The sequence below is a fragment of the Mandrillus leucophaeus genome, unplaced genomic scaffold (genome assembly GCF_000951045.1).
Source record: "Mandrillus leucophaeus isolate KB7577 unplaced genomic scaffold, Mleu.le_1.0 Scaffold14, whole genome shotgun sequence".
Lineage (NCBI taxonomy): Eukaryota > Metazoa > Chordata > Mammalia > Primates > Cercopithecidae > Mandrillus > Mandrillus leucophaeus.
This window is the reverse complement of record NW_012101365.1, coordinates 10,974,649-10,997,636: the sequence shown is the minus strand read 5'-3', so window position 1 is coordinate 10,997,636 and position 22,988 is coordinate 10,974,649. Positions and strand designations below refer to the sequence as shown.

The 22,988-nt window shown below is 41.2% G+C and overlaps 1 protein-coding gene across 2 annotated transcripts in view; it reads right to left on the bottom strand.

Moving 5' to 3' along the window:
* The window catches only part of NFIA (nuclear factor I/A), a 621,436-nt gene that overhangs the window by 381,895 nt on the left and 216,553 nt on the right, over window positions 1-22,988 (bottom strand). The window contains exon 1 of one of the 2 annotated variants that reach the window (XM_011973873.1): window positions 3,615-3,982. The exons of the other annotated variant lie outside the window; for it this stretch is intronic. Coding sequence (XP_011829263.1) covers window positions 3,615-3,617 — 3 coding nt within the window. The 5' untranslated portion in view covers window positions 3,618-3,982. Of the gene's footprint in view, window positions 1-3,614; window positions 3,983-22,988 lie in introns of those variants that run through there. 2 annotated transcript variants of the gene reach the window in all.

Sequence of the window (22,988 nt, the reverse complement as noted above, 5' to 3'; positions counted from 1 at the left end):
GGGGGGGGGGGGGGGGGGGAAGTATATCTGCCTCTTCTAAGCCCCCATCCCTTATTTTACTTCTCTTCCTCATGATGGTTTGCAAAATGCTGCATTTGACAACCCTTCTCAAAATTCCAAAAGGAAAGAGGTGGGTATCATGTTGAAAGACACTGGCACACAGGGGAATCTGCCCTTCGGTGGAGGTGACATAGCCACAGAGTCTCTAAAGAGAGGACATTCCTGTAGGAAAGTGAGGGTAAGTGATGTGTTAACAAGCGAGGGTGAGTGATGTGTTAAGGCCACTCACTCTCATTCAGACTTCTTTTTAAAGCAAGGAGCAGGAAATACTGTACTGGAGAAAGAGCAAAAGAGAACCTCTGAAATAATTCTGCATCTGTCTAAAGTTATTTTATGCTTGTACTTTAGTTACTTTATTGCCAAAATAAGTCCCGAATGCTCAAGAACCATTCTCTCCCCCACCCTCCCTCCTGAACATCCTTGGAAATCTCTCAAGATTATTTACTAAGGAGTGATGAAAAATAATGATTTCAGCCTTTAATGAGAGAGTCCATTTTCCCAAACTTAACCCACTGCTTTTCCTTGGTTCCTCTCAGATTTCAGTAGGGGAGGAATGTCCTAAAAGCCAAGCTGTGTTACAGAGACAACATCCCTGGCCACGAGAACCTTTGCTGGGATCTATAACTTCAATGCGCTCCAAGTTTCCTCGATAGAAGTTTCTGGCTGACGGTCCCAACATGTAACTGAGGCACAGTGAGGAGTTATTGTTCGGAGTGTGTACTCGGGAAGCTCTCTTCCAGAGCAGATTAAAATCTTTCTTTTGGTGTATTAAAAGATAGACTTCACATCTGCCTCTTTTCAAAACGGCAAAGATTCTTACTTTTGAGTCTCAAGGAAAAAAAAAAGATTTTTTTTTTTTAAAAAAGGACTGGCACATCGCCCTGTTTAAAAAAAAAAAATGGGGGAAGTAATTTAATGCTGATATTTCTACTTTAAAAACTTCTTTTGTGCAGCAGTGGATGTGCCCGCGATTTCCAGCTTTCTGCGGTTAGCAATATTATCTTAAGTAACTTTTGGCGCCCTTCGTAAGACTTTTGGATATGGGACGATTGTTTGCGCCCTCTAGGCAAGGGCTGGATCCAAGTTCAGCACCAAAGCCCTTCACATCCGCTCCTGCTTTCTCTCCTATCTCCGCCAGCTCCCGCTCTCTCCCCCGCGGAGGGAGGGGGGGAGGCGGGGGAAACACTACAAAGCACAGTTCCAACTACAGCCTTTGGAAACAAGACTGAGAAAAATACAGTAGAAGAGTTACAGTTACAGAAAGGCTTCTGGTAACTTTCTCTCCAACAGGCATAAATTTAAACACACGCACAAAGAAACAGATGTTCCTCAAAGGGCAGACTGGGGGTAAAAAACATTTCCAACCCTCTCCCCTCTTCCCAAGTTGCAAAAGTAAATCCTTGTCCAGAGTTCACAAAGATACTAAGGCACTTGAGAGACAGCAGGGATGGAGGAGGGAAGAAAGAAAGGATAGTAGAGAGAGCAGTGGAGGAAACGCAGGTGAAGTATGGAAACTAGTTTACTGCAATCATATAAATGACCCCATTGTTAGGAAGGATAAACCCCTTATTGGAAATAACCACTCCAATCATTTATTTTGCAAGTGGTAGGAGGCTGCCTTGAAATGGGATTGTCTCTGCGCAAAGGAGGCTCCTGTCATGCTCTCTGCTATCCATATTCTTCCTGGCACAGAGCCCAGCCTTGCATTTACTGTGTTTTATTTGCAGAAACGTTACCTTGCCAGCTTTAGTGAAATCCTCTTAGATATATAAATTACGTCAATAAGGTTTCACTTATATGTACATCTCAAATAGCTCTCATTTTGGAGGTTACTTAATAGGGAGATCTTATTAATATGATTTAGATTTTAATACCCAAAGCAGTGAAGATAGAACTGGGATTCATAAGTGACAACACCATAACTCTGTAGTTCTTACCAACACTAACTTTATTAACTGGCATTTTTCAACATTTTTTCTTCTCTGGTTTTTGACCTGCTGGTCACTTCTGTGCAGATTTTTCTTATGTGCATATAATCCTAAATTGAATCATGTTGCTGAAGTGAGTGTCCAAGTGAATTCTTACATCAAATTCCAAGCCAGATTTGACTGGAAGGCCTAAAGCCTTGGGAAATAGCTCGATGGGAATTTAATCCAAAGAAGGGAAAGAGCCCATATTATTTTCCATTCACTTCCCAACAGAATTAGGTGTCTACACTGCTCAGAGAGGAGATGGAGATATTTTAGTCAGAGGCTGCCAGTTACTGTCTCCAAGACAAGCTACTGCAGTTGGTTTCCACTGGATTTGTATCAAGCACTTGTCCAAGAGGCCAGACTCCAACTAACAGCAAGTCAGCGATCTTCCATACTCACACCCTCCATGGGGGTTGTTGTAGTAACAAGAAGAAATGTGAACTTGGCCAGTCTTAATGTCCTATTTCCTACTGACCATATACTTAAAAAGCAGAATTCAAGAACAGCCAAGAAAAAACACTCCCCTCATTTCAAGTGTGTAAGACAGCTGCTAGTCCACATGTGAAACATTTTCTCCTTTAAAACTGTTGTTTAGAGTTCAAGAAGAGAGGTTTACTTATTAATTTCAAAGTACTCGAAATGCCAAAGCTTCTAAGATAATCAGAGTAAGAAGTTTTGTAATGCTGAATACGCAATATGTTAACTTCCCAAAGCTCACTACAGTCCCACAATTCAGGCAAGATTTAAGCTACACGTTTCTTAAAGTTGAACTTCACATTCCACAAGTTACCAACTTCCCTGAGTTTAAAAATAATAGCTAATGCAAAGTTAATATCTAATGCAAAGTTATTTCTCTAGCAGAATGTTTCTTTTTCCAAAAGACAAGGAAGAAGGCACACGATTCATGCAAACTCCCCCGATCAGTTTTTTTTTTTTTTTCTCTTAAACGCGAGAACTCTTTCCTATTGTACTTGCTAAATCCGGAAGCGCTTGTAGCTTTGACAGCTTGAACCACACCATCCCCTTCAGAGCTGCAGAGAACTTCAGATCTCCTCTGCCCCGCCCCCTCTGGCTATTGAGAACTATTGTACACCCAAGCTTTCTTATGATTGGATAAAGCTTTTGTCAATCTCCCATGTTGTCCCATTGATTAGAGGATCAAATCGTCAATTATTCTCCGGGTCCAGACATTTCTTTTCGGGTTAGGTTGACTGCTGAGGCCAGACGTCTTTTACAGAACAGAGCACGTACAGGATTTCCCCCCACCCCTTTCTGGAACCGAGCAAGCGCTAGGAGGAAAAAAAATCTGTCAAGCTCAGCAATTTTTTCAAATCCCGAAAAAAAAAAAAAAAAAGAAAAAGAAAACCCGGTCTCTGATGCACATAGCAAAAACACCATCAACAAAGCTACATCTTTAAAACAAAACCATCACAATAGACATTTACCCAGCAATCACTTAAGTGCATATGCGAGCTAGAGAAATTTTAGTCTTAGCCATTAAACAAAATCATTCTACCATTATTGTTTATAAAACGCATATCATATAAATGCAAAATAGAAAGTTTAAGATGTACCACGTACCATTGCAATGTAAAAAGAGTACGTGAGAAACTTTAAAATGCTCAGACGAATTGCTTCATTTGTTGTCCCCTTTTTTTTGCATTAAAAAAAATACATCTAAATAAACTTGGAACCGTTGAAAACCCGGAAGAGATTTTTAAAAAAGCTGTTGGCCAATTGCAGGCTTCTTGGAGAATTTTTTTTTTTTTTTTTTTAACTCCAAATCAGAAGGCTTTTGCAATTGCAAGGCGCGCTCTCTCCCTCTCTCACTGTCTCTCGCTCGCTCGCTCGCTCTCTTTTGAAAGCGATCCAACCCGGGCTGGCTGGTTCTCAGATTCTCTCTGGTTTTGCCTTGCGTGCTTTGGATTGTACGAGACTTTGCAGAAGTTGCAATCGATTCGGCAGTCCCTCTCTTCTCTCCCTACCCCCTTGTTTATTTCCGCAATCGCTGCAATTTGCATAGTAACCACGCACGAGGCACCGGCGGCAGCCGGTGGAGGGGGCCGGGAGGGGGCAGGGAAAAGGCCTTGCCCCCTTCTCCCCTCCTCCAGTCTCCCTCCCCGCCAGTCGTCTCCTCCCCTACGGCGCGTGGCCAATAGGAGCCCCTACATTCGGCGCAAGCTCCGGTCTGGACACCGTTCTGAAGAAAAGCCCCTGTGTTACTAGGCCCGGCTCTCGGAATCGTGCTTTTGGCGCAGTACAAGTTCCCCTGCCTGCGGACCTCGCAGCCGGTACTGGGCAAACGTGAGGATAAAGTACCTTTGCCTGCGGTTGTGCGGGTTTTGCACGTTTTAATCAAGTCTGCACACCTGCTTTCTCGGTTTCTTTTTCCAGGGCCTCTCGTGAGTTATTAGGCTAGTTCATGATGGTTAGTGAGAGATTTAACCTTTATTTGCACTGGTGTAGACCGAGAGCTAAAGATCCTCTTTGGTGCATTAAATCAAGAGAGTGCAAAATGTCACAGGGAACTTGCAGTGAAATAAAGCTTCTACTCTAGGTTAGGAAAGAAAAAGACAGTGGCTCTATTCTCTGCAGATGACTGAACATAAAATTGTTAGGTGGGCTCCCTCAAGAATAAAGCTGTTCTTTTAAGGCAGGAGATACGGTGAAATTCTAATTTAATTGCCGAGCATCTAATTTGTCAATATCCTTACAAAACCTAGGTTCCACAAAATTAAAGGAGACCCCTCCCCTTCCTACTCCCCTAAGAGAAGAGCTGAAGAGTTTTGACATTTAAAAGGGGGGTTTTAAAAGATAATTATTGGAACATTAAGTCTTTCATCTCACTGACTCACCTTATTTCATTAACCCAGACTCTTTAAGACCATGTAGTCTGGATATTTCAATGTCACTGTTTACGTGTTTGTTTTAAACAACAAAATAGCCATTGGTGCAGAGCAAGGAAATACGACTCTGAAGGGAGGGAGTGTCTCTTTAAATGGAAAGCACACAACCAGGCTACTGCGCTTTTTGTTGTTGTTTTTAAAAATGTGATTGCTGGCTGGGCGCGGTGGCTCACACCTGTAATCCCAATATTTTGGGAGGCCGAGGTGGGCGGATCATGAGGTCAGGAGAGCGAGACCATCCTGCTCAACATGGTGAAACCCTGTCTCTACCAAAAATACAAAAATTAGCTGGGTGTGGTGGCGCGTGCCTGTAATCCCAGCTACTCGGGAGGCTTAGGCATGAGAATAGCTTGAACCCAGCAGGCGGAGGTGGCAGTGAGCGAGATCAGGCCACTGCACTCCAGCCTGGCGACAGAAGTGAGACTCCGTCTCAAAAAAAAAAAAAAAGAAAAAAAAAAGAAAAGAAAATGTGTTTGCTTTGAGTCAGTTTAGGAGCATAGGACATTTTGCTGAATAGCTTAGAGGAAATCGTGTGCTTACCTCACTTGATAAAAAGTATCCAGTAAGAAGTCAAGAGTAATAGGAAGCAACCTGGCAGTTGTCTGATTTTCTTAACTGTCCTTGGTGAAGGTACCTAATTAATTAATAACAGGACCTTGCATAGTTAAATGGGAGGTTAGAGAAACCTCATATTTTATATTGAATCACATTTTTTGCTTTGTTCTTGCACTCTACAACTGATGCAGACGTAGTGTGGCTGGCCTTGGCATTAGCTTTGCTGTTCTGGTCTGCCCCTCATAGATGCAGATATGCTCTTGGCTGTAGCAAGCCTGTGGCATTTAATCCTAGCTTCCTCCACTGAGCATCCATTTCCAGTTGGTGTACTACTTTCATCTAGAAATATACTTGATGGGATGTAGCGGCTTCAGTTTAAATAAAAAATAATACTTTGGGAGGCCGAGGCAGGCGGATCACCATCAGGATATCAAGACCAGCCTGGCCAACATGGTGAAACCCTGTCTCTACTAAAAATACAATAATAATAATAATAATTTTTTTGTAAGTAACCAAAAAAAAAAAGTTTTGGGCCTAGTTTAGCTGGTACTAGACTGTGTGACCTTGAGATGGTTACATACTACCTATAAAGCCAGACATCAACCTATTGTGAGACTGTAAGGCTGTTTTGTCAAAAGGTAAGAACCTTTGAGATGCACAAGTGGTGTCAACCTGTATTGCATTGCTCTGTAGATGCTATGGTCTGAATAATCTCCGATGCTAAGCAGTCCAGGCCTTGTAAGTAGGTGGTAACAGTGAATTTTGTGCGCATTGTCTGTAGTGCATTAACTCAGTTTGATATGGTAGATTGGCACCATTTCCAGAGTGACCTTTTATATCTCCATCTAGTCAACAACAACATAGCATTGACAACAAAGTATCGGTTTTGGAGTCCAACCTAGGTTTTGTTTGTTTGTTTGTTTGTTTTGAGACAGAGTTTTTGATCTTGTTGCTCAGGCTGGAGTGCAGTGGTGCCATCTTGGCTCACTGCAACCTCCGCCTACTGGGTTCAAGTGATTCTTCTGCGTAGGCCTCCTGAGTAGTTGGGACTATAGGCACCAACCACCACGCCTGGCTAATTTTTGTATTTTTTAGTAGAGACTGGGTTGCACCATGTTGGGCAGGATGGTCTCGATCTCCTGACCTCAGGATCTGCCCACCTTGGCCTCCCAAAGTTCTGGGATTATAGGCATGAGCCACCACGCCCGGCCTCAACTTAGGTTTTAATGTTGTTTCTACCATGTGTATTCTTTTTTTTTTTTTTTTTTTCAGGCAAAACCTCTGCAAGCTTTAGATTTCTGATGTGGAAAATGGGAGATAGATAACATATGTAAATTAACTACTACATTATGTGTGCTCAATATAGGCACATTGAAGGTGCTAAGAGCTAGGGATACAGCAAAAAATGAGACATTATCCCTGCCTCTAACAAGCTTTCAATGCAATGGGGGAGATAAGACATAAAGCTAGCTAATAGTGTAATGTGATAAGCGCTATGTCCAACACTATATATATATATATATATGTATGTATATATAAAACAAGCAGTGGTGATAGAATGATTCATTTTATCTGGGTCATTAAGGCAGAGACAGTCATTAAGGCCTAAAAAAGAGACATTTGTGTTGGGACAGAAATATGCATTAGTCAGGTAGACAGGTAAGGGGCTGGGCATTCCTCTCCGGGAAAACACAATTATGTCAGTGTATGCAACAGGCCAAAGAACGGGGATGTATTTGATTGTGGCTAGTTGTCCAGTTAGGATTAGCTTTTATAGTCATGTGTCACTTCATTACAGGGATATATTCTGAGAAATACGTTGTTAGGCAATTTAGTTGTTGTGACAACATCGTAGAGTATACTTGCAGAAACCTAGATGGTATAACCTTGTACACACCTAGGCTATGTGGTATAGCTCTGGGCTACAGCTCTGTACAGCAGGTTACTCTACTGAATATTATAGGCAACTGTAACACAATGGTACCATTCCTATATCTAAACATAGAAAAGGTACAATAAAAATACAGTATTGTATAATCTTATAGGATCACCATTGTATCTGCCGTCTCTCATTGACTGAAATGTCCTTAGGCGGCACTGGACTGTATTACTGTAACTAGAGATGACCTTAGAAGGGCAGGCAGATCCAAGGTGGTGGAGAGCACTGTGAGCCCTTTGAACCTTCACTGGAGAGGCTGTATTTAACCAAGAGATATACAAAATAAGATTTACAAATTAGAAATATCATTCTAGTAGTGGAGGCAAAGAGAGTGGTTAGAAAGAAATGAGAGAAGATGCAGTCCTGAGCTATGGCACCGCTGGAATGAATGAAAAAAAGAGAGAAAGGGAAGGAGGAGTAGAGGGTGAAAGAGAGGTAAGGAAACCAGGAAGACCCTCCATTGATACTAGTTTTCAGGGACTGTAATCAACAGAGGCAATGTAGGAGTAAATTTTTCCCAGACTCTTCTCAAAATCCAATAGCCAGAAGGTGTATAATAAGGTCTGTTAGTGAAATAGGTTCTACTTACTCCACAAATTGCTGCTTCTAATATTCTTAAACCTAATATTAAATAATATTAAAATAATACCAGTAATAATAGTTCACATGGCTTAAATGTTTACACTATATCAATTCTTCCCACCTTTGTGAATTTGCATTCCAGTAACCTTGGCTCCACCATGCCACTGGAAATCAGGTGCAAATCTAATAGGCTGAATTTGGGTTGCTAACCCCATTGAGAGCCTCATGTTTCTGTGTAGGTTGGCTTTATGCCTTGAAAATAGTAGGCTCTTCCAGGAATTTTGCTTTGTTGACCCAAATAAAAACGTAATCCTCTTGCAAGACATTGATATGGAAACTAGAACGTTAGAGTTTTACAGAATTAGAAACATAATTCAAAATTGCAATATTTCTCTAATAATCAACTTAAGTTTTAATTTGTGAACTAAGTTGAATGTTGACACACAGAGATATATTTCACATTTTCTTGATTTGCCTGTATAAATCCTAGATCATTCAAATCACTTTTTAGACAAAGTAATCAACACAGGCATTCAGAGGACACACATTGTAATATAAATGATAAACACTACAAGCGAAATTAATCTAGGAATTGATGAGATTCCCAAATAAGCAAGTTGTGGCAGACTATTCCCTCCCCACTCCCAAATCTGTTCTTTCTCTATTCTTAGATACACAGATGAACAATTTAAAGTCAATATTAGGCTGAGCACAGTGGCTCACACCTGTAATCCCAGCACTTCGGGAGGCCAAAGCAGGCAGATCACTTGAGGCCAGGAGTTCGGGATCAGCCTGGCCAACATGGTGAAACCCTGTCTCCACTAACAATACAAAAATTATCTTGGTGTGTTGGCACACACCTGTAGTCCCAGCTACTCTGGAGGCTAAGGCAGTAGGGTCACTTGAGTCTGGGAGGTGGAGGTTGCAGTGAGCTGAGATTGTGTCACTGTACTCCAGCCTGGGAAAAGGAGCGAGACTCCAGCTTAAAAAAAAAAAAAGTTCCTCAAGAGAGTTTGATCCCTCCCTACCATGTGTGAGAACCAATCCTATTAAAATAAAATCCTAATAAAATATAAAGTTAAATTTCCTAGCCTTCCTTGCAACTAGGTATGACACAAGATTAAGTTCTTCTCAAAGGAATGTGAGCAGAATTGTTGACTGCAACTTCATGACACTTGCTTAAAAGAAATTTGTCCTGGGCCAGGCATAGTGGTTCATGCCTGTAACCCCAGTACTTTGGAAGGCCAAGGCAGGAGGATCACTTGAGCCCAGGAGTTCAAGACCAGTCTGGGCAACATAGTGAGACTTTGTCTCTGCAAAAAAGAAAAATAAAAAAATTAGCTGGGCATGATGCCACACATCTGTAGTCCCTGATGCTCAGAAGACTGAGGCAGGAGATTGCTTGAGCCCAGGAGATTGAGGCTGCAGTGACCTTTGATCACACTACTGCATTCCAGCCTGGGCAACAGAGTGAGACCCTGTAAGAAAAAAAAAAAAAAAGAGAGAAAGAGGAGAAAGAAGAGAAAGAAATGAGTGATGGAGGTAAGGAGAAAAGGAAAAGGAAGGAAAGGAACGAAGGGAGAAAGGCAGTGGGGAGCAGCGGGGGGAGAGAGAGAAGAAGAGAAAGAAAGAAAGAAAAATTTGTCCTGGACTTGTGGCCCTTTCCAAAAGCAGCAATGATACTGAGATACTAACTTCAACTACAAAGACCAGGACAATTCCCTGGAAGACGAGAGCTCAGGATGAAAGGAACCTGCGTTCCTAAATAACCTCCTGGAGCAGAGCCGCTTCTCCAGTGTAGATTATATTTAGGCTACCGTCGTTGTGTTTTTTTAAGCTACTGTGTTTTGACGTCTCTGATACAGCAGCCTAATCTTCTCTATAACTAATAATCAAGATCATAAAACAATCTCATGGTATATTTGAATTGTTTTTTCTCTGAAATCTCATGGCCTTTCTCCTATTTGGTATATAATATATCTAATTTTTTATCAGCCTACTTTTCCAGACTTCCCTCCTGCTCAGTCTCTCTCTGCTGCCCCCTCATCCTAGCCACAATAAATGACTCAGTTTTCCCTTTTTAAATATACCATACATGTTCATCCCTCTTTTTCCTTGTTTGTATGATTCTTTTTGCCCAGAAGCCTCTGAAGTTGTCTCCATTTCACCCATTTTCTCAAGGACCAATTTAATGCTGTTTCCCAACTCCCATAGGCGGAATTGGTTAACCTCCTCTGTGCTCTCTAACATCTTACACTCATCTAAGACCGCTCTCTTGACCCTGTATATCAGTTATTTATTTGTTTGTCTGTCTACTGAGCTATGGGCTTCTTAAAAGTGCAGTTATTTTATGCATCCTTGTATGCTTATAAGCAGAGTGCCACAGTAGATCTTCAATAAATGTTTGGTAAATTAATATGTAAATGACATGAACAATGGTTACCTTTTCTAGACTTGCATTCTGATAGAAAACAAGGTCAGGAGTATGGCTAATGCAAGACAGGGCATCATCACACGGGTGGAATTGTAGTATAAGTATCAGGACATTGACTTTGCCTTTCACAGGCCTTCCTCACAGGTCATCACCTTTAACCTTCCTACTGCATAAGTGGCTTAGACTTTGTCATTCCCATCACAAAAATGAAGAAACGTAGGCTCCGAAAAATATGGGGTGTTTGTTACTCAAAGTCATTCTCTTAGTGAGTAGTTACATAGAATATTTAATTCATCTAGAATTGCTCCTCAAAGCTCTAGCCATGATATCTGCCTTAGGAAAGAGTTCAGTTTTTTAAAATACAATGTTCATGGTTAGCTGGCTTTAATCATAAACAAAGGTAAGCATTAGTCCCATCCTTCTTATCTTTAACACACCACAGTAAACTGCAGAAGACCAAAAGTGATGTCCAACTGAAAAATGATGTCTAACTGAAAAATGATGTCCAACTGAAAAATGATGTCTAACTGAAAAATGATGTCCAACTGAGCTGCTGAGGTGGCCAGCAGAAAAAATTTTGAGTAAATTGAAGGTCACAGCTGGGTGTGGTGTCTTCTGTGATCACAGCACTTTGGGAAGCCAAGGCCGGTGGATCACTTGAGGTCAGGTGTTTGAGACCAGCCTGGCCAACATGGCAAAACCCTGTCTCTACTAAAAATACAAAAATTAGCTGGGTGTGGTGGCGGGCACCTCTAATCCCAGCTACTCAGGAGGCTGAGGCACAAGAATCGCTTGAATCCTGGAAGCGGAGGTTGCAGTGAGCAGATATCATGCCACTGCACTCCAGCCTGGGTGACAGAGCAAGACTCTGTCTTAAATAAATAAATAAATAAATAAATAAAGTAAGTAAGTAAAGGTAGCGAAGTATGCGTTTATAATTCACAGAAGCAGAAAGCGGAAAGGGAACTCAGAAGTCTCCAACCACCACATTTTACAGATGATAAAGCTGAAAATAGCACAGTAAAGTATCAAGCTCATGGCCACACAGTTGGTAAAGAATTCATCCCCAGTCCAGTGCCAGTTTCATTACATCATGCAAAGGATATTCTGCAGGAATGGAAAAGGAGTGAATAACTGTCTCTGGTATCAAAATAGAAAAGAGGTCTGAGAAAGTGAAGAAATACTGCTGGTAGATCTGATAGGAGAAAGAAAATGGTTAATTGTCTAAACTGAAAAAGCAGCTATAAAATCCAGGCTAGCACTTAAAGATGTACCCAAACATGGTTAGACAGATAAAGGATAATATTTCAGGAAAAAACAAATGAGGCAGGAGTGAGGGAAGCAGTCTAGAACTGTAACATAGAGAGTAGTGACTTGAATTTTATGTATTTATTTAGAGACAGGGTCTCTCTCTGTCACCTAGGCTGGAGTGTGGTGGTACCAACGTGGCTCACTGCAGGCTCAACCTCCCTGGCTCAAGCAATCCCCCTGCCTCCCCCCAAGCAGCTGGGACTATAGGCCCGTGGCACCACAGCTGGCTAATTTTTGTGTTTTTTGTAAAGTCAGGATTTCACTATGTTGCCCAGGCTGGTCTTGAACTCCTGGGCTCAAGAAATTATCCTGCCTCGGCCTCCCAAAGTGCTGGGATTATAGGCATGAGCCTCTGTGCCAGGCTGTGAATTGAATTTTTGAGCTGTGAGGTTAGTACAGTTTCCTATTCTTTACTCTTGGTAACCTTGGGACAGTTTAATTTCTCTGACATCCTACCCATCCCCCACCCACTGTAAAATGTAAATATTGTCAGCCCTGCTTACCTCATGTGGCTTGGTGAGGATTCAATAAAATCATGAATATAAAGCTGTTCAAAATGTGTAAGTTTCTATTCCCTCAATGCCTCTACCACCAACAGTTGTTAATAGAGGACTATATATAACAAAGAACGGGAATTTTTAGCTAGTCGTATTTATCTTGCCTATATTTTATAGGTTTTCGAGTAGAGGTGTGTACACATACATACATAAAGTCTATCAAGATAAAAAATGAGCTGAAATTGAGAGTATCAAAACAAATGCAATAAGATTCTATTTACTTTGCTAGCATTGACTTAAAATTTGACTTTGAGTTTCCCAATAATTTAAAGAGGAAAAACTAAAAACTTATGAAATACACAATGTCCATATGATTATAAAATTCGAGGCCAGGGAAGGTGACTCACTATAATCACAACATTTTGAGAGACTGAGGTGAGAGGATCACTTGAACCCAAGAGTTTGAGACCAGCTTGGGCAACGTGGTGAAACCTTGTCTTTACAAAAAATTAGCCAGGCATGTTGGCATGTGCTTGTAGTCCCAGCTACCTGGGAAGCTGAGATGGGAAGAATCACCTGGGCCCAGGAGGTCAAGGCTGCAATGATCGGTGATTGCACCACTGTTCTCCAGCCTGGGTGACAGAGCAAGACCTTGTCTCGAAAATAAATGAAGAAATTAGATGGGCATGGTGGCTCGCGCTTGTAGTCCCAGCTACAAGAAAGGCTGAGCATGAGCCCAGGAGGTCCAGGGTGAAGTGAGCTGTGATTCTGTCACTGCATACCAGCCTGGGTGAGTGAGCAAAACCCTGTCTATGAAAACCCAAAAAAAAAACAAAAAAAACCCCACAAAATTCAAGAAGGGTTATTCGAAAGCAACAGAGATGTTCTGAGGTCTGAAAAAATTTACCATGTAACCTGCCACTACCACCTTCACCACTGCCACACAGACCTAGGGAGTCATGAAGAGAACAGTCTTGACTGTGATGCACTGAACCATTTACTCCAGCCCTGGATGAGAGTCCAGCCAACATAAGGACAGAGAGAGTGGGAAGGATGGGAATCTTCTCAAATGACTATTTTAGGGACTCCTCAGCTGTAGTTTGAGTGCCATGGGCTAATGGAAAGGCCTAGAATTCAGCAACAAAAAAGGGACAGAACTAGTTGGCATTGACCCCTCTGCCCCTATGGTTTTTCATACTTTAATATTCCTAAGATCACATCACATGTCCCAAAAATAGTGCAGGAAAGAAGGGAGCAGAAACTGGACAATCCAGTTGGTGTGGACGCTATGGCTTCAGACTCTTCCAATCTCTTTCCTTTGGCTCTCTGGCCTCTCCTGACATCTTTCTTGCATTAGGCGACTCAAAAGGGGGTCAGCAAAGGGAACTCTAACAAAGCAAGTTGTGGAATTGGGTTATTGCTGTTTGATACAAGTAACAGTAAGTGGGTATCTTGCCTCAAAGCTCTGTTAATAGCCTAAGAACCAGGACTTCATGGTAACTGAAATAATTACAGAAAAAAAAAATGCCTTTGTGGGTCGGAATAGGAGATAAGGCAAAGTCTGACCCTGTACTGGTGGAAAATGACTGTGTGTGTGTGTGTATGTGTGTGTGTAAATATATATAACATAACATTTACCATTTTTACTTTTTTTTTAATTTGAGATGGGTTCTGTGTTGTCCAGGTTGGAGTGCAGTGGTTCAATCATAGCTCACTATAACCTCAAACTCCTGGGTTACAGTGATCCTCCTGCCTCAGCCTCTTGCATAGCTGGGACTACAGGCGCAAGCCACCATGCCTGGCTAATTTTATTTTTTTGTAGAGACGAGGTCTTACTATGTTGCCCAGGCTGGTCTCAAACTCTTGGGCTACAGTGATCCTCCTGCCTCAGCCTCCTGAGTAGCTGGGACTACAGGCGCCCGCCACCACGCCCGGCTAATTTTTTGTATTTTTAGTAGAGACGGGGTTTCACCGTGTTAGCCAGGATGGTCTCGATCTCCTGACCTCGTGATCCACCTGCCTCAGCCTCCCAAAGTGCTGGGATTACAGGCGTAAGCCACCGCGCCCGGCCTTAAATATTTTTAAATGTACAGTTGAATGGCATTAAGTAGATTCACAAAGTTGTCCAGCCATCACCACCATCCATCCCCGGAACTTTATCATCTTCCCAAGCAGACTCTGTATCCATTAAATAACTCCTCATTTCCTACTTCTCCTAGCACCTGGCAATCACTACTCTACTTTCTGTCTCTATGAATTTGATACCTCTAGGTACCTCATGTAAGTTGACTCATACAGTATTTTTCTTCCTATGACTGGCTCATTTCACTTAGCATTATGTCTTTCCTCAGGGTTTACACATGTTGTAGCTCATGCCAGAATTTTCTTCCTTTTTAAGGCAGAATGTTTCATTGAATGAACATATATATGCACATATATACATGCATATGTGTGTGTGTGTTTATGTTATAGTAAGCTATGTTTTATATATATATATATGAAACATTTTGGCTGGGCACAATGACTCACGCCTGTAATTCCAACACTTGGGGAGGCTGTGGCAGGTGGATCACTTGAGGTCAGGAGTTCAAGACCAGCCTGACCAACATGGCCAAACCTCATCTGTACTAAAAATACAAAAATTAGCCAGGCGTGGTGGAGTGCGCCTGTAGTCCCAGCTACTCAGGAGGCTGAGGCAGGAGAATCAGTGGAACCTGGGAGGTGGAGGTTGCAGTGAGCCAACATCACGCCACTGTACTCCAGCCTGGGTGACAGAGCAAGACTCCATCTCAAACACATACACACACACACACATTTTGCTTCCAAACATTTTTGGCTGTTGTGAATAATGCTGCTATGAATATGGGTGTATAAATATCTCTGAGACCCTGCTTTCAATGATTTTGTATATATATACACCCAGAAGTGGAACTGTTAGATCATATGGCTATTTTTTAATTTTTGAGAAGGAAACAACAGTCTTAATTTATTATTGGAAAAAAATATTGAATGAATTCTTTAATGACTTGTTGCATTTATGGAGTTGATTTCATGAGCCTCAGGAAGTTCAGATTCTAGTCCCCATACTCCCATTAGCTGTGTGGTCTTCAGAAGTCACTCAAGACCCGGCATGGTGGCTCATGCCTATAATCCCAGCATTTTGGGAAGCAGAGGTGGGTGAATCATTTGAGCCCAGGCATTTGAGACCAGCTTGGGCAACATGGCAAAACCCCCTCTCTATAAAAAACAAAACAAAAATTAACCAGGAGTGGTGGAGAGTGCCTATAGTTCCAGCTACTTGGGGGCTGAGGCTGAAGGATCACTTGAGCCTGGAAGGCAGTCAGCTGATATCTCACCACTGCATTCCAGCCTGGGTGACAGAATGGGACCCCATCTCAAAAAAATAAAATAAAATAAAATTTTAAAAAGTCACTCCAATTGTCAGGACCACTCTGGGCTTCCTCCTCTGAAAAGTATCTTTGAGCTAATAGATATCCAAAATCTTTAGAAATTCCATAGGTCTATAGTTCTGCTAATAGAACACTATGGTATATGGGTTCATCCATTCATTTCTTCATTTGTTTCAGGAATACTTTATGAATTCTGGAGCAGGTTTTTTCTCAACGAGCAATAAGAGTTACCCAGGGACTATAGGAATTGGGAGGAGGAAGGCTGGAGTGACAGTGGAAAGAAGAAATAAACTGGACTGAAAACTAGTGGGAGAGGAGGTATCAAGATGAGGCTGAAGGGGTAAATATGAGTCAGAACATTTGGCCATAGCGATCAACTTTCAAGACTATAGACTGTATCCTGACAGCAATGGAGAGTCATTGAAAGGTGTAAAGAAGGTGGTAATAAGGTGAGTTTTTGTTTAGAAAAGTCACTCGGACAGCAGTGTAAAGATTGGATTGCAAGGTTTCAGAAACAAGCTACCTTTCATTTCTTTCCTCCACTGTCTCATTTTTTCTCCTGTATTGTAAATATGGAAAAGTTAGTCAAGATGTCCCAGAGCCTAACATGGAACAAAAGACATTTATATCTAACTTATTTCATCTTGGTAAACAATACCATACTATACTCTTTACAGTGAAAAATGTTTGGTCACTATTTTATATAAACTGTGAAACTACTCAGCTGAACTGACTGTGGTTGGCAATGTATGCACATCTTTAGGTCTTTAGTCTGCCAATTAATATTTTAGGGTTATAACATTAGAGCAATTTAGAAAAAGAGTTCTAACTGGGCGCAGTGGTTCACACCTATAATCCCAGGACTTTGGGAGGCGAAGATGGGAGGATCACTTAAAGCCAGGAGTTTGAGACCAACCTGGGCAACAAAGTGAGACTCTCATCTTGCTTGAGCCCAGGAGGCTGAGGCTGCAGTGAGCTGTGATCATGCCACTGCACTCCAGCCTGGGTGACAAAGTGAGACCCAGTCTCAATTTAAAAATAGGGCTGGGCACAGTGGCTCACATCTGTAATCCAACACTTTGGGAGGCTGAGGTGGGTGAATCACTTGAGGGCAAGAGTTCAAGACCAGCCTGACCAACATGGTAAAACCCCGGCTCCACTAAAAATACAAACAATTAGCCAGGTGTGGTGACATGCGCCTGTAATTGCAGCTACTCGGGAGGCTGAGGCAGGAGAATCACTGGAACCCGGAGGTGGAGGTTGCAGTGAGCCAAGACAGTACCACTGCACTCCAGCCTGGGAGACAGAGTGAAACTCCATCAAAAAAAAAAAAAAAAATTAAATAATAAGAAAAAAGTTCTGATGGCAGATTGTTATCCCTTTTATAACAATAAAAAATTAAATATCCCATATTAATGTAATACCTTATATTTTGCAGAAAAACTTTAGAAAATATATATTTTATTAAGTGGAATTTTTTCTTAATTGGGATGCCAAAAGTCTAATTCTCACTTTATATATTATTCTTTATATAAATAACATGATATTATAAAATCGTAGAATTACAGGGATACTGTTTTCCTTTTTAATATACCTATTATTTTCTTTACTCTGAAAGTTAGGAGTTGTGCTGTATCAGCAGAACTGGGTACCTATGGAAACAATGAATGATCCCTGAAGGCCATTATTTTTTATGGGCCAAGAAAAAAAGTTGGTTTCTATCATAGATCACATGAATGCAGAAATAAGTTGTTTAGAAAAAAAATTCTCTGGGTTTTATTATGCAAGAATAATACTTTGCTTTCCTGTAGATATTAAGATTCATTCCATCAGCAATGCCTTGTTTAGTAAAATAATGCTGGAAAGAATGGCATTTACCTTCAATAAATTTTGGCAGTTTTGGCATAATTTTTACTTTATGTTTACCCAGGAAAGAAAACAAAAATGGGAGTAAGTAGAACCAATTATAAAGAGTGCTTTAGTTTGGCGAGGATGTTCTAAATGGCCAGTTTGTTGTGAGCAGGGCCAGGCTGAAAGCTGAAAAATGAAAGTTTGTTAGGTCTTTGGTATGTTTATAGTATACTGAAAAAAGAAGTACTTTTTAAAGAAAGAGGCCAAAGAATGGTGAATGTTTCTGGTTTTAACATTATCCTATTAGTTTGCTAGTCCTTGGAAGAACCATAAAATTGACAATAAATCAAACATTTTAATTTGTCATAAGATAGCAGATAGAAAAAAAAATTTGCAACTGGTCTTCTGTCGAAGTATTTCTACTAGCCCTATCTGCTACCAAAATTTATACTTCCTATCAATTTTTTTTTAATTGAACTATCAAGTTTGTAAAATATTTACTGAATGCTTTTGGTGTGCCAGGTATTACACTGGGTTCTGGGCATGCAGGAAGAGTAAGGGGCAAGCTGGTCTTTATAAAAAGCAAGTGACTCTCCATGAGGCTGGATTACCTTATTTTCCATAAGGCCAGAGCATAATAGCCTTTTCTGGGTCAGTAACAACATTTGACACATGACTTTGCACCAAATAATGGGTTGCGTTCTACCTCGCTTCTCTCCTTCCAAATCCAGTTTCATAATTAGTAGGACTGTCTTTTGGAATTCTTATTTGAACATCAGATTACAGTAAATCCTATATCCTGATGTGACAGCATAATATTCAAGTAAATTCTGAAAATGTAATATGTATGATACTTGCTTCAACCCATGTTTAAAAAATAGGTATTAGTATTCAATTTAATTTCTCGAAGTCAGAATTTGAGAAGACAATTGAATTTTATGTTACCAGTAATTGAAACACTCATTACAACAAGTGCTATTTAAAACAGTTTGATTTTTTTTTTTTTTTTTTTTTTTTTGAGACAGGGTCTCACTGCGTCACTCAGGCTATGCAGTGGCACGATCATGGCTCACTGCTGCCTCGACTTCCTGGGTTTAGGTGATCCTCACACCTCAGCCTCCTGAGTAACTGGAACTACAGATGAACACTATCACACCTGGCTAACTTTTTGGGTTTTTTTGTAGAGATGGGGTTTCACTAGTTGTTCAGACTGGTCTTGAATCCCTGGGCTCAAGCAATTCGCCCACCTTGGTCTCCCAAAGTGCTGAGCTTGCAAGTGTGAGCCACTATGCCTGGCCTGTTGTTTTTTTTTTTTTTTTTTTTTTTTTTTTTTTTTTGAGACAGAGTTCTTGCTCTGTTGCCCAGGTTGGAGTGCAGTAGCACCACCTCAGCTCACTGCAACCTCTGCCTCCTGGGTTCAAGCGATTCTCCTGCCTTGGCCTCCCAAGTAGCTGGGATTACAGGTGGGCACCTCCCTAGTAGCTGGGATTACAGGGGCACTTCACCACGCCCAGCTAATTTTTGTATTTTTAGTACAGACGGGGTTTTACCATGTTGGTCAGGCTGGTCGAGAACTCCTGACCTTGTGATCCGCCTGCCTTGGCCTCCCAAAATGCTGGGATTACAGGCATGAGCCACCATGCCCAGCCCGGTTTTTTTTTTTTTTTTTTTTAAGTGTAGGTAGGTGAGAGTTTTTCCTAGTAGATAATAACATTGACACAGACACCTGTTATTTCCCAAGCTAAATGTTCTTAATTGGAAAGGTATTGAAAGGCTTATAAAATGTATCCTCCCTTTTTTTCATTTTCTTTTGTAAATGTAAATGTGAATGTGAATGACTCCATCCCATAGTTTTGTGTCTATATTGCTTTGACATTGTTACCTCATCACCCCAGTTATTTCAATTTTTTCAAAGCCTTCCCTTCAATTTTTTAAAATGTAACATCACATAATGTTACTTACTATTGTAAATTGTCTCCATGTGTATGTTAGGTACAATAGTTTGACTTTCATGGTCTATAGATAATATAATTATGTTAACTTTGATGTGTACCAACTAAAAAAACCCTCAGTTTTTTTGTTTTTTTTTTTTTTACAATTGATAATATGAAAGTTTAACCCATAAATCATAAGTTGAAAATTAAAAAGCACTTCATTGATAGAGCAATTCCAGTATGGGAAAATCTGAAGATGTTACTCTGATGTTTTATGTTACTTTAAAAATAAGAACATAACCAATTAACTAAGAAAATACCATAGTTAATGTTTATACTATTCAGATATTTATTATTGTCATTAAACGAAGTGCCCATTCACTTTAGCAAAATGGTCTACAGCAGCAGCATATTAGGAATTTTACTAAACACTTTCTACAAGAAAGCTTTTTTTGTGATTTCTTTTTTGCTTAAAAAAAATCTATACCAAGAAAGTTCATAAAAATTAACTCTGTGGCCTGACTCTAGTCTCTATAATGGTGAATCATGGTTCTACCTAGGATATCACAAAGAGTTTTAATTCAGATAGAATTTAGGGAAGTATTTCATGAGTTTAGGGCCTTGCCTAATGACCAACAAAGGCTTATTTGTTAACTTTCATATGTTCATATGTGAATTTAAACATTTTGGTATCATTTTTATAGCTATAAGTCAGAATCATATCAAACTCTGAGGTCCTGGAATATGGGTCTTTAAGAAGAAAGACAGTGGAAGTTTTGGTGCCTGGGAGACAGTATGGGTTTCCTTTGAGTTGGTAGGTAGACTGCCTTTCTGTGGACCTAGATGTTAACCTACTTCCATTTGTCTATTCTGTAATGGCTGAATTAAAATATCCGACTAGGGTGGTGGCTCACACCTATAATCTCAGCATTTTGGGAGGTCGATGTGGGCGGATCACCTGAGGTCAGGAGTTCAAGACCAGCCTGGCCAACATGGTGAAACGCTGTCACTTCTAAAACTACAAAAATTAGCTGTGCGTGGTGATGGGTGCCTGTAATTCCAGCTCCTCAATAGGCTGCGGCATGGCTATAATTTCTCCTAAAAAAGAGTAATTTTTCATATCATGGACAATGCAGGCCAATTTTATCAAGTTGAACCCAGGAATCACTTCAACCCAGGAGGTGGAAGTTGCAGTGAGCCAAGATTGCGCCATTGCACTCCAGCCTGGGTGACACAGCGAGACTCTCTCTCAAAATAAAAATAAAAATAAATCCATCAAGTTATGGTAACATGAAAATTGTACAGTTTTACAAATAATGAGTTGTGAAACAGCACCCCAAACACAGGACCGATTAAGTATGTTTTAAATGTTGGAGAAAAATGAGGTTGGGCCGGGCGCGGTGGCTCACGCCTGTAATCCCAGCACTTTGGGAGGCCGAGGCGGGCGGATCACAAGGTCAGGAGATCGAGACCATGGTGAAACCCCGTCTCTACTAAAAATACAAAAAATTAGCCGGGTGCGGTTGTGGGCGCCTGTAGTCCCAGCTACTCGGGAGGCTGAGGCGGGAGAATGGCGTGAACCCGGGAGGCGGAGCTTGCAGTGAGCCGAGATCGTGCCACTGCACTCCAGCCTGGGCGACAGAGTGAAAAAAAAAAAAAAAAAAAAAAAAAAATTAGGTTGGTGGTGGTGAGTTCATTTGGGCTCATTTTCACTATTTTAGAAGCATATTTTTGAAAAGCTGTCTTTTGGCCAGGCACGGTGGCTTATGCCTGTAATCCAGGCACTTTGGGAGGCTGAGGTGGGCAGATCACTTGAGGTCAGGAGTTCGAGACCAGCCTGGCCAACATGGTGTAATACCCTGTCTCTACTAAAAGTACAAAAATTAGTGGGGCATGATGGCACATGCTTGTAATCCCAGCTACTTGGGAGGCTGAGGTAGGAGGATTGCTTGAACCTGGGAGGCAGAGGTTGCAGTGAGCTGAGATTGCACCACTGCCCTCCAGCCTGGGCAACAGAATGAGACTAGGTTAAAAAAAAAAAAAAAAAAAAAGCTGTCTTTCAACTCTGTTGTAATAGCTTACTCCACTGGGTATATATTCACGTTTAACTCAGATGGATTTTCACTGCTTTGCTACATCTAGCTTTTTAATTTCTCCTAAAAAGTTTCTCCTAAAAAGGAGTATTTTTTCATATCATGGACAATGCAGGCCAACTTTATCAACTACATTAAGGTCATCAGTTTGGCCTCTTTCCAATCTCTCCCTTCTGTTCAAGGAAAAAGGGGTCCTCTTGCCCCTGGTATCTGCAGGTTGGGATTTCATATAGCAATGAAGACTGCAGAACTAACGGGGAGGGATGGATCACACTCTTTCTTTCTTCTTGACAGTTACTCATTTGCAATCCGCTCTGCACTAAACCCTTTAAGGCTACGTATAAACTTTGGGAAAGTTACATCACTGTAAACAAAGATATGCTGCTTAAGTTATTATTATGCAATACTGTGTCGTTACTCACACATTCACACTGCAATTATCTTCCGAATTTGACAGATACCACTGTGGCTCTGTAGGCAGCTTCAGGAGAAGTAAAAACCTAGGGTAAATATGTCAATGCCATCTTTACGAATGGAAACGTTTTCCCACCCCCTCAAAAAACATTCAGGTTTTGTCCTGCAAACAAAGTTGGGTGGCACGCTGACCCCCAAGTCTTTGGAATCCCACTTTTTAAATGTAAATTATGTCTGGTATGATCCATATGCTCAGCTACAGAAAATAGCAATTCAATAATATATGAAAGTAAAATTCTAGATATGTTTTTAAATAAACTCACAGGCATCAACACACATTTCTAGAAATTAATTTGTTAATTGGCCACCTTCCTCCAAAAATTAAAAAAAAAAGTATCTGTAACTATTGAGTTGTGTCTGCCCCAGGTGATCTCTACCAGGGCTGGTAAAGAAATTGCCTCCTGCTGCTGTTCAGCCACTGCATGGGTTGGTGTTTAAGAAGACAAATTAAACATATGCTGGACATATATTTATTAAAAATCTGATAACTAGACAAAAAGGATGAGTTTTAAAAGAAAAAAATTGCTAACTACTGTCAGAAGAAAAAGGCGAGTGAGAACAAATGACCCGCACAAGTGCCTATGACAATTTCTCTCCTTGGGCTGTTGCAGAGCTGACAAGGTGGGGGTTGGTGAGGGAGGGAGGGACAGAGTGAAGAAACAGATTAAAAGTGTCACCTCCAGCCAGGCGCAGTGGCTCACGCCTGTAATCCGAACACTTTGGGAGGCCGAGGCGAGTGGATCACCGGAGGTCAGGAGTTCGCGACCAGCCTGACCAACATGGTGAAACCCCTTCTCTACTAAAAATACAAAAAATTAGCTGGACGTGATGGCGGGCGCCTGTGATCTCAGCTACCTGGGAGGCTGAGGCAGGAGAATCGCTTGTATCCGGGAGGCGGAGGTTGCAGTGAGCCGAGATCGTGCCATTGCACTCCAGCCTGGGCGACAAGAGCGAAACTCAGTCTCAAAA